At 34.1% G+C, this 12,831-nt stretch overlaps 1 protein-coding gene and 1 pseudogene across 2 annotated transcripts; one reads left to right on the forward strand and one right to left on the reverse strand.

Moving 5' to 3' along the window:
• Window positions 1-2,947: 2,947 nt before the first annotated feature.
• Window positions 2,948-4,088, forward strand: LOC112098905 (annotated as a pseudogene).
• Window positions 4,089-5,335: 1,247 nt separating this feature from the next.
• LOC18044430 (phenylalanine N-monooxygenase) lies at window positions 5,336-7,346 on the reverse strand. 2 transcript variants are annotated; one of them, XM_024185284.1, is made up of 3 exons: window positions 7,186-7,346; window positions 6,187-7,074; window positions 5,336-6,048 (listed from the first exon to the last, which is right to left on the reverse strand). In XM_024185284.1, the coding sequence occupies exons 1-3, from the start codon at window positions 7,222-7,224 to the stop codon at window positions 5,407-5,409; spliced, it is 1,569 nt and encodes a 522-aa protein (XP_024041052.1). In that variant the 5' UTR covers window positions 7,225-7,346; the 3' UTR covers window positions 5,336-5,406. The 2 variants fall into 2 exon arrangements, with proteins under 2 accessions (XP_024041052.1, XP_006435920.2); XM_006435857.2 differs by having other exon boundaries at window positions 5,407-6,048; window positions 6,187-7,071.
• Window positions 7,347-12,831: the final 5,485 nt, after the last annotated feature.

The following is a 12,831-nucleotide window of genomic DNA, read 5'->3' on the forward strand; positions in this document are numbered from 1 at the left end:
TATCTAAATATAAGGCTTGTATGGTGCTAAAGGGTTATCATCAAACACATGGAATTGATTTTTTTGAGACCTTCAACCTAGTAGTAAAACTTTGTACTTTCCAAGTAGTTTTAAGTTTGGTTGTTATTAGGGGTGGCAATAAAACCCGCCCGGACTTGATCCGGCCCGGACTCGGCTAATCCGGTCCGGGCATCTATAAAAAATGGGTTCGGTTATTGAAATTCAAAATCCAGATGCTTTCGGGTCTGGTTCCGGTCATGGCACCAAAAACTCGGAACTTGGATCCGTGTTCGGGTTTTGATAAGTTAAAAAAAGAAAATATAAATATAATACGCCCAAAATTGAAACTTACTTTAATTTTCTATCATATTCTTATGTAAACACAAGCAGTGCTGCTGGCTGTCGCACCTCCAACTCTCCAACACTCCAAGCTAGCGGCCACCGCTCAACATTCAAAGGAAACACAAGTTGCCGGCTACAAAAAGCAAACACTCCTAACAAACACTCCAAGCCAGCATTGATTGCAAAAGCATCTTATACATCCTGCAAAATCATCATCTGATTGCAAAAAGCAAAAGGTATTGGCTCTTAAGTGCTTTGACCACCACTTGACAGGCTTAGCTCTTGACTCTTGAGTGCTTGAGCAGCATTTGATAGGCCTTACGTGTTGTTATATGGCTATGGTTCTTTGTTTTTTTTTGCCTTTTTCCTTGATTTTGGCTTTCTCTATAATGAGTCATTTTCAAATAAAAAATCTGTAAATGATTTTATTTGCGACAAATCAATTCCAAAACCAGTAGGGCAGTATTTTATCCAGGTAGGGAAAGCCCGGATAAAAAACCTGTGCCCGAGAGGTGCCAGGCCTAACCCAGACCAGATGTGAAAAAATCAGGCTCTAATCTGGGTCCAGGCAGCTGTTTTATTGATCCAGGCCAGTCTCGGGGAAGGCCAAACCCAGACCGGACCCAGGTTTTTTCCAACCCTAGTTGTTATGCATCACTGGCAAATTAGATAGCCCGACATTATTAATGCATTCCTTAATGATGTTCTTACAGAAGATGTATTCATGCACCAACCGGAGGGCTTTATAGACTCTACTTATCCTTTTAATGTTTGTAGGCTTAACAAAGTCTTATATAGCCTTAAACAGGCTCCAAGAGCTTGGTATGACAAGTTAAAATGTTTTTTTATTGGACCGAGGTTTTCATGTATTCAAATCTGATACTTCTATGTTTTTTCAGTATTTTGGGAATGATATTTTACTTGTTCTCATCTATATGGATGATATTCTCATAATTGGATCAAATTCCAAAGTTGTTGAGCATGTTATTCACAACCTCAATTCAGAGTTTGCACTCATAGATTTAGGGGAGTTCAATTATTTTCTTAGCCTTGAGGTCACTCCATTCATGCAAGGTCTGTATTAATCTTACCTATGAATACCACTGATAAACTTCATAAAGGGAAAAGTGCAGTTTTTTATAATCCTTTCTTATATCGAAGTATTGTTGGTTCTCTGAAATATGTTCTTATCACCAGACCTGATATAGCTTATGTTGTGAATAAGCTTAGTCAATTTTTAGCTCCGCTTACTGCTCTTCATTGGCAAGCCTGTAAACGAGTTCTAAGGTATCTTCAATGCACAACACATTTTGGCCTTCAATTCTTCAACTCAAGCTCCTTGACTTTGACTACTTATTCTGATGTTAATTGGGGCATCTGATCCTGATGATCGATGATCCATTGGTGGTTATTTTGTGTTTTTGGGCAACAATCTTATTTCTTGGTCTTTCAAGAAGCAGCACATTGTCTTTTGTTCTTCAGCTGAATCTGAATATAAAACTCTAGCTCTAGTAACTTTAGAGATCTTTTGACTTACTTATCTGTTTCCAGAGCTGAGGATTTCCTTAGTTCATATTCCCACTTCATATTGTGGTAACAAGAGTGCTGAACTTTGGCTAGTAATGCAACGTATCATTCTCGAACAAAACATATTGAGCTGGATATTCATTTTGTTCGAGAACATATTGCATAGAACAACTTCAAATCACTCATGTTTCTAGCTCTGAGTAGTATGTTGACATTCTCACTAAACCCTCCTTTGATACCTTTGCTTATGTTCGAAGCAAGCTTAATGTACTTCCCAGACCTTAAGCTTGAGACGGGATGTTAAGGAATATAATCTTCAAGTGCTTTGATCTATTAATTAACTAAGGGCGATGATTTGGCAACCTAGTCAGCAAGTTAGTTATGAGTCTGTTACTCAGCTATCAGTTTGGTAACAAGTTTATTTGTAATTAACTTCAGCTAGCTCATGCATTTGGTGTGTGTAGAATATTACAGATGTTGATATAAAAAGCCTTGTAATCAAATTCATGATTAATGACAACCATTACTTTCATTTGATCAGAATTTTCTCTCTCGATGCTCAACTTTCTCTTTGCTTTTCCTTTTGCTCTTTTCAACAACCAAATAGTACAAATTAGCTAAATAAACTTTCGTTCTTTCTTCCTTATTATATATTTAAAGTATAATAATGATTCAGATTCTAGCATTTAAATCTCAATTTCAATCTCAACTATTATGCATCTTTAGTGCTCCTTAATCATTTACTACTTACCATATATGTATACAAATTAAAACATAGAAATGATAATTAATGACGAAAAAGAGCAATACTCTAATATGATCACCCAAGAATTTTCCCTAATAATAAATATATGATAATTTCTCTCTATTTAAGCGTTCCAATGGCAATACAACATGCTCATTATCAACGCTTGCATCTTTTATCTGTTACTTATTTCCCTTTCCAAATCTATCGAGATCGACTGCCATGGGGTCGTTGCACAAGGAAATCACAAGCACGATGGATTTGGATGTGCCACTAGTTGTTACAAGCGAGGGAGTCCCCACAGTGACAACAGAAGATGGGTTCGTTGAATTCATGAAGTCAACAGTTTTGAAGCGACAAGAACTCGATGAAACCTTTTACGTACTGGATTTAGGTCATCATTTCTCTCTATTATCATTGATCTCCAACCTTCCGATGGTTCACCCCTACTACGCCGTCAAGTGCTATCCTCGAAACACTTGATGCTCTCGGCGCAAACGTTGACTGCGCAAGCCCTTCGGAGATTGAATCTGTTTTGGCACTAGGTGTTTCACCCGATCGATTGCATTAATTATGCCAACGCGTGTAACCCAATCTCTCATATTAAGTATACTGAGAGTGTTGGAGTCAACTTAACAACTTTTGATTCGAAGGGGGAAGCTTGATAAGATTCGGATGTGGCATTCGAAATGTGAGTTATCGATCCGGATCAAGTCCCCGGTAGATGGTGGAGCAAGGTATACGTTGGATTCCGAATTCGGTGCTAATCCTGGGGAACCTGTGCAACTTCTTGAAGCCGCTGAAGCTTCAAGGCTTCCTCTAATGGGTGTTGCACTCCATATAGGATGCGAAGCCACAAACCTAGCTGCATTTCGGGCAGCTATAGCTGCGGCTAAAACGGTTTTCGCGGCGGCAGCTGGGCTGAACGACTAAAATGCGTATCTTGGATATTGGCGGTGGCTTTGCTTGCGACCCACAGTTCCATGAAGCGGCTTGAATCATAAAAGACGCTCTTCAAACTTATTTCCAAAAATGAAGCAGAAGCTAGATACTTGGGTGTCATTTCAGAGGCAGGCCGGTTCTTCGCAGACTTGGCTTTCACGCTGGCTACTAAAATTATAGGGAAGCTCGTTCGAGATGAACTAAGAGAGTACTGGATTAGTGATGGGAAATACTGATCTTTTGGGTGGCTATCAAATGAGCAAGTGATTACTAAGTGCAGAACTCATATTTGTACTTCCGCCTCCAGCAATAATCAGACTACCTACAAGTCGACGGTGTTTCGACCAACGTGTACTGCAGTCGGTAAGGTTTTTGCGGGCCACCCGTTACCGGAACTTGAGGTGAACGATTGGCTTGTGTTTCCCGATAAACGTGCCAATACACTGTTTGTGGAACCAATTTCAATGGATTTAGCAATGCTGCCGTTCGAACTTAAATTTTCCGTTCGAATCCAAGCTCATACAGCTTGTGAATATGAGAACGAGGTTATACTATTGCATGGGTTTGCAAGTGAAGTAACTGAAGAAATAAAAAAATAGATAACTAAATAAATAATGTGCTTCTGCACAATTACAAGTGAGTAAAAAAGGTATGGAAGTCTTCGTGATTGTTGTCGGCTTTTCTTAATTTCTTTATTTTAAATAAGGTATTATACTATTAGTATTATCTCTTCTCTCCTCTTGATTTGATTTGAGTATTTATCTGACTAAATATAATTATATCTTAATTTGTGTGTTTACCTGATTAAATCATATCATTGATGGTTAATAAATAAAAATAAAATAAAGAAATAAATATCAATATACATAATGGAAATTTACACACACTTAAAGTGGCATTGAGTATTATAATCTATATTTTGAGCATTTCAAAATAAGAAAAATATGAAATTATAAAAAAATTTAAAATTTTAACTAAAAGGCAAATGTTATCGTCATAATTTTGTCTTTTCTTTATCATTTTCCTTTAATATTTCACTTACTAAAAAACAAATCATTATCTTAGAAATGACATCGTTGTCTCCAACACTTTACCCAAACCATCCACCCAAATTCGACCAAGCAAAAATGTTCATTCTCGTGACCTTTACGAGTCGGGGTGGGCAAATAACCCGACCTGATAAAAAAACTTTGAGTTTGGATAGGATACGAAATAAGAATCATACTTGATCTGGTTGGATTTTGGCCAATCAATCTGATCGGGTCAAATCTAATCTGATCCAAGTCACAATACACACAAATATAAATTTTTTATCCGGTCCAATTTGAACATAACTCAGATTAGATCAGATCGCATTATAAGTTCTGGTCGAGTTCAGATTACTATTTTTCGAGTAATCTTCGACCTTGAAACCCCATCAATCTGATCTCAACCCTAATTTACCCCCCTTATTTTCGACGTTTCCCTCTGGATTGCTCGAGAATGCTCCAATGAAAACTATTCGAATGTTACAATTCTTCAGTTTGTTTCAATGAATGTTTCCTTTGTCCCAAAATATAATAAAATAAAAGAGAAAGAGAAGATGTCATTGAGAAAAAGAAGAGAAAACAAGAGAAAATGGCATATGGGCGAGAGGGAGACTTGTATCGAGAGAGGAACGTGCTACTAGTTAGAGACAAATAGTACTGATATATTGAAGAAATTAAAATAATTAAATAACAAATAAATTTACAAATTCTCAGGTCCGGATTTTGACAACATACAGATGTTGGGCCCGAACGTAGCAAAATGTTAAGATAAGTCTCGTACGTAATTTATTTTTCGTTAACGGATAATACTGTAATTCTCAATTAATTAGCCGGGTACAACTCAGCAGGCAAACGGGGCTTTGCACGAGCATGCAGTGGCTTAGCCATTAGGAGGTCGCATTTTGACTCGGAAAGGTCAACCATCTCCTCATCCGATGGTGCGCTCCAATTAAAACCTTGAAGAAGCCTTGCCAAAAGCATTACAGACATCTCGGACCCAAGTGCCATGCCCATGCAACCGCGTCTTCCTCTGCTGAATGAAAGGAATCTTAATTCTGTTTCCGCCAACTCTACTTGATGATGATGATCGTCCACTGAACCAATATGACGTTCAGGTATGAATTTCAATGGATCTTTCCAGACGTTAGGGTTCCGGCCAAGCCCTATTCGGCTCAGCAGAACGTGACTGCCTTTGGGAATGAAGTAACCGGCGATAGTGGCATCGCGAGTTGAAACATGAGGCAGGTTAAACGGTGCCACGGGATGAAGGCGAAGCACTTCCCTTAAACAAGCCTTGATATAATTGAGCTGCGGGACGTCAGATTCCTGAACAAGTCTTTCTTTTCCAACAACTCTATCGATCTCCTCTGTTGCTTTTTGGAGAATTTCAGGCTGGTTGATCATCTCCGCTATTGCCCATTCTGCTGCATTCGATGGATTATCCACTGTTGCAAGTGTCAGATCCTGCAAGTACGTACATATGTTAATTTATCGATCAGTTAATTTGTCATTAAAATTCGAGACCGCGACCTGATTATATATAACATGAGCAATTAATAATATAAAAATTAATGTATTAAATAAACAAGATATCCAACGTACCATGCATTGAGATTTGATCTCATCTATGGATAACAATGGAACCCCATTTTCATCATTTGCTGAAATAAGAACATCTAGCAAGTCCTGGTCCTTGTGAGCTTCCTTTTTGTTGTCATGATGACGTCTCCGTTGGTGTACTCTCTCATCTATAATGGAATCGTGATACTTGTTGGCAGTTTTCATGGCCGCACTTACAATTTTTTCATGGCCTTCTAGATCGAAGACTCTCATCCAGGGAACGTAATCTGAAAGAGTGAAGGAATAAAGGTGTTGGAGTGCAACGAAGAGTGATTCAACGTGTTCTTCTTCTTCAAATCCGGGGCCTCCATCTTCTTTTCCTTCGCCAAAATATCTCCTGTTGAACATCATCTTCCGAATAACGTTCCCGCAATAATGGCGGGTTGCAAGTCTTACATCTACAACTGTTGCGGCAGAAGCACTTTTGCGGCATTGGTTATAAATGAATCGAACAAGATTGTCAGCTTCTTCTCTTCTCTTAGAGATTAAGGAGTTAAGTCGGGCTGAGCTCAACACGTGAGAAGCAACCATCTTTCTCATTTTCTTCCATTGTTGACCCCATGGCACGACTGCCACTGACAGGAATCCACGGCTAGAGTACTCTGTCCCCATTGTGAGCGGCCTCGTTGCAAAAATTGAGTCGTTATCTTTTAGAACTTCCAAGGCAATTTCTGGGGAAGTCACTGGAATCACATGAACATTTCCAAGCCGGATGCAAGAAATGTTGGTTTTAAGTTCTTTCATCACACTGTGTATCCATTTGAAGGCCGGCTTATTCCTCCAAATCTCTGGAAGGTTTCCGACTATTGGCCACGCAGCCGGGCCTGGGGGCAGAGGTGGTTGCTTCATTCTTTTCTGGTCCGTACTCTGCTGGACAAATTCATTCATTTTCAATCAAATTAGTTTATATGTTGAATAAAAATATACAATTATTGTTCCTAATAAATAAGTAAGGGAAATCGAAAAATAAATATAGTATACCTTGAACAGTTGATTCTGAACGAATGAATACATGTCCATCACATACTTCCGAATAGTTTCGGATTTCAGCTGAAAGCTTATTAGTGTAACAACGGCAACAAGTAGTGTCACCCGAACAATATATGTGGATTCAAAAATGGGATTATCTTCAAGATAAGAAAGGAAATCCATAATATTAATGAAGGCAATTTTTTGATTCAAGAGTAAAGCAGAAAAGCAATTAATATTCTTGATCGATATCGATTGAACGGAGAGGAGGCTCTCTCTATATATAACATTGTGCAGAGATCGGGATGATTGTAATGAAATTTCACAGGTTGCTTCCATTAATTTTAAATAATGGTTACTCAGTTCTCTGCTCAGACTTTTTTATTTTATTTTTTTAGTTTTAAAAACGTGGCAGTCAGTGTGGACTTGGTCACTTACTGACGCTTTCACACAAGCTGAAATATTATAACGACTACGAAATTAATAAATTATTTAAAATTAGGCCTTCTTTGTATAGTAACATTTAAGCCACAACTTTTATAACAAAAATTATAATATAAAATAAAAATTAATAGTGTATAATAAATTTAAATTTTAAATAATAATTTTGAGTAAATTATGAAAAATATTATAAATTTTTCATTGTATAAATATGAAATTAAATTAACATAACTTTCAAACTATTAGTTATACCAAATATTTTAATATTGTACTTAAAAATTATAATTGTCCGTACTAAACAGGATCTTAAGCCTATAGCAATTTCTATTGGTCAACATTCAATTTTGTCAGTTTGCCAAAAAAGTATTTTATTGCTTTCATATTGAAATTCTAAATGAGGGGAATATATTCCATGATTTCCTCCCAATTTTTTTAATTATTTCAAAAATAGCAGCTACATCTGTAAAACCATGGTTAAATCAAAATTAGCTGAAAGCAATTCTTGATGTGATTGAATAAAGTGGAGGCTCTCCATGTTTACCGAATTTCAATTCACTGGAAAAGACTTATCAATGAAACTACCCCTTATTTACTTTTGAAAAAACTAATGTCGGTATAGAGAAAATCGCATTTACCCATATTTTGCAAAAATTTTAATTAGTTGCATTTTATTATATTAAAAAAGATTTATAATGCAATGAGTTTGCAAAATAAATCCATGAGGCAATAGGTTGGGTTGAGATGCATTAATTCAAACAATGTTTCATAATTTAATCATATTACTTTACAAAACTGGGGGGCGCAAAAATAGATTATCAATTAACATTAAAATTGACTGACTAAATTTTAAATATTTTTATCATACTAACTTTTTAGTATATGATATCATGGCAGATTTTTGAGAATTCTTAAATAAAAAGTTTTTAGTACTTGTGGAGTATTGCTCCTTAACTATTCATTATTTGCCTCATGTGTGTGCATATTAACATGATTGTTAAAGCATACAAGAGGCAAGGAATGAATGGAAAAGGAGCAATATTTCAAGAGCACTTAAGACTTTTCTCTCAAATCAATAGAAATTAATCATTGTGTTGATGTTTGGTTTTTTATTTTTTATTTTTTAACCGTGATATTAAATCCGGTCAATTAATCTCAGCAAGCACCAATAATCACTTTAATTATCATTTTGTCCTTAAATAAAATTACTCAAAAGGATAAATAGGTATTATCATCCTTGTATCTGTATTGAAATACTTCTTTGCTGCTTCTGGAACATTGCTTCTCAAGTATTCACTCTTGCCACATGTGTATGCATATTATCATGGCTGTTAACGTATACAAGAGGTAAGGAATGAATGGAAAATGAGCAGTATTATAAGAACAACTAAGACTTTTTTCTCAAATCAATAGAAATTAATCATTTTGTCGATGTTGGGTTTTCTATTTTTTTATTTTCTTTAATCGTAATATTAAACCCTGTTAATTAATCTCATCAAGCACCGATAATCACTTTTACATTAATTATCATTTTGTCCTTAAATAAAATTACTCAAAATGATAAATAGGTTATAAAATTAATCAAGGGTTCCTGATACCTTTTGGGCTTGTATCCTAATAGTACTCGTACCTATATTGAGGACATGAGTTAAAATTCCAAAAGGCTTATCCCTTAAAGTAAGGGTGCATTTCACCCCATACATACATTAATGAGAGTAGAATTTCGAATCTCAACTTCTTCGAGGAGACAAAACAGCAAAATCCGATCCAATTTATCGTAATCGATTAGTTAACATGTTGGTTAACCGTATTCTAAAGTGCTCATGCTAATTTGCATTTTCAGTAACTAACTTAACAAAAGCCTTAGACAAGGATAGCGACTGAAGAGGAAGTAGTTGTCGTATAAACTGGAGCTAATAATAAACGACGATATGGTATACGGTTGACCCAATAATTCCCCAAGGTCAATGATATGACAAAACGGGAAGGGAAGATCTAGGGCTGTCTGCTAGGTCCAACTTGACTGCCATTTTCTTGAGCTCTTAAGTATTCCTGAGAGGGTCCTGTAACCTGTTGCAGCTTGCTGGCTTAATCGCTCAACAGAATCTGGCTTAACGACAACATAAAATAGAATTATTATGCACACCATTTACAGGGTGGTTTATTCTTATAAATGAAATTGTTGGGTGAAATATTTCCTTCGAAAATTAGATTCAATGCATATATGTCTGCTATTGTTCTTAATTTCAAAATCAAGATTGAGCCTTGCCCTCGTTGATATTTTTCTCAATTAGCGACTGCTAAGTGTCAAACTGCTAGTAAAAAGCGTAAGTGACATGAATACCTGAGCAATTTGCTAGAAACGTGAAAAATGGGGGGATATGCAAATTGTGAACATTGAATCTCCCTTTGTTAATATTAACGTCATGGAATATGTTAACATCATTTAAAACTTCTATATGATGGAATTAATATAATTATCTGAATTCAACTTTGGCTCAATGGTGACCAAGACAAAATTGCCAGTTGATTAACTTTGAATAATGAATTGATCTCTACTAGATACAATGTATCAGCTTAAATGTTCAATTTTTTTTTTTTCACGTAAGTTTCCGTTTCTCGATGTAATTAGGATAAATTAATATTTTTAAGTGATAGGCCTGTTAACAATCAAAGTCCACTCCTGGGTGCTTTCCCATAATTAAGAAATTGACCACATTTACTGCTTTTATGCTGCGTTTATTTTTTGAATTGGAGTGGGAATACTGAGGAGTGGGAATACTGAGGAGTGGAAATTCTTGGATTAGAAGTGTGGAGTGAGAGTGAGAGTATGGTGTTTACTTAGACTAAATGAAAATATGAATTGTCAATCAGAATCCAAATTATTTGTTTATTTTGTCTTAAATTGAGAGTAAATTGTTTTAAATTACAATTTTATTCTTATGTATAGAATTATAATTTGTAATTAAAAAATTAATAAAAAATATATTTAGAAAATAAAATAAATATTTTATTATATTTATAAATTAATAATAATTACTAATATTCTTAATTATGTAAATCATAATTTTTTTATTAATTTAAATTTAAATTATGTGAATAAAAATTATTAATAATAGCAACACAAATGAAATATTATTATTGATAATATAGTACAAAATTAATATTTTTTTAGAATAAAATATTTATTATTATTAATTAAATAAATAATTAATATTTATTAAAATTAATGTTTAATATTATTAATTTAAATATAATATTTATTTATTTTTATTTTATTAAATTTAATAAAATAAATATGATATAATTATTATTTTTAATAAATATGATATTATTTATTTATTTTATTAAATATTATTTATTTATTTTTATTTTAATTATAAGGATAAAATGGGAAGAGGGGGGAGTGGATTCCCACTCCCACCTCCCCCCATGGGAGTGGGAATTCCACTCCCTACTCCAAAATTAAGTGGGACCTACGGATTCCCACTCCCACTCTCCCCTTTTTTAAAGTAAGTAAACACTGAAGTGGGAGAAATCCACACTCCACACTCCCACTCCAGCAAGTAAACACTACCTTAATTAATTCGATATGCATAAAGATATGCCGAAGCCTATTTGCTAATTGTCTTTATATTAAATAAATAGACATATTCCATATAAATATTTTAGTGCATAAAATAACATTATATATACTTTTCACAATATGATGTCATCCATACATGTGCCACTTAGAGAAGCTCACACCACATGCCAGCAAAACGAGACAAAACTAGAGATGTTCAATTTACCATAAAATTTTAAAGTCGGTTTTTTTGGGTTACGAGAATTTAATATTAACAAAATCTATCAGATAGATTTAAAATAGTTATTCAAAATAATTTGCTTTGACGCCTGATTCCCAACGTTCTTTCTCCGCTTAACTTTCTGTCAAGTCTAATATTTCATTATTACATGTTATTTAATATTATATTTACATGTAAAAATATTTTATAATGTAGTGATTAAAATTACGGTGTAGTAATAAACATAAATTTGATAAATTACATATAAGACTAGTAAATAGAAAATAAAATAAATTAATTAATGTAGGAGCGGAAATTGGTGTTTTAAACTTGTAAAGAAAACAAACACTTTGTAAAAATCACATAAAAATTATAAATAAACATTAAACTTTAATTAAACAAAAAATAGTTTATTCATTTAATTTAATTAAATAAAGAAAAATAATAACTCATAATTGCAAATAAACAAATTATACTGAAAACAATTGGCATAAGTTTCATTGAATTGATTTAACCATAAATTCTATATTTATTATGAGTAATGATACAGCCACAAACTCTTGTACAAACTTATTTTGTACAAACTGATGTGGCATTAATTCATTGGTTGAATGAAAATATAAATTAATAAAAACAAATCATGTGGGCCAAGTGATATTAATTCAACCAATCTTATCATGCCACATCAGTTTGTACAAAATAAGTTTGTACAAGAGTTTGTGGCTGTATCATTACTAATTTATTATAGGCTATTTATATTTTTTTTTTCATTTCTATTGTGTTACTTGTTAACTAATACAAGTTAAACAAAATTCTTTTTCCTGAAGTAGATCTAGCCAAAACAAAATAAAAAGATATTCATATATTACTGTTGAAAACAATAAACTTGTTTTACATAAATAATTCATTTAAGTGGAATGAGGTATTGAGGTCTACATACCCTTTAATCACTATACTCCATTATCATGGTCCTACCATGTTATGTTCATGAAGCATCTAATTAAGTGGAGATTAGCTTTACACTTTGGATGCCATTAAAGGATTCCTTTAGAGCATGTTAGGTAAAGTGGTGCCATGATGAAAGCTTGATGGAACATGTTAGGTGATGTGTGTTGTTATGATTATGTTTGTATTTCATTCACTATAAATGCCTATGCCATTTGTGTTGTATACATTAAGTATAAGAAGCAAAATAGCTTCTAAGAGTAATTTGTGAAGAGTGTGTGAATTGTTCTTGTAATGTTTTCGAGCTTTCTCTAATAAAATTTGTGTTTTATTCTTCAAATTCTCCAACAAAGTGGTATTAGAGCTAGTGTTTGATGCTATATATAGCCACATAGCATATCAAATCGAAGATCTCAACGAGAGTAACGCGACGCCGTAAAAATCAGCTTAATCGGAGTCCAAACACACCCACACTCGCTGCCGGAAGTTT

The sequence above is a fragment of the Citrus clementina genome, unplaced genomic scaffold, assembly GCF_000493195.1.
Source record: "Citrus clementina cultivar Clemenules unplaced genomic scaffold, Citrus_clementina_v1.0 scaffold_4, whole genome shotgun sequence".
Taxonomy (NCBI): domain Eukaryota; kingdom Viridiplantae; phylum Streptophyta; class Magnoliopsida; order Sapindales; family Rutaceae; genus Citrus; species Citrus x clementina.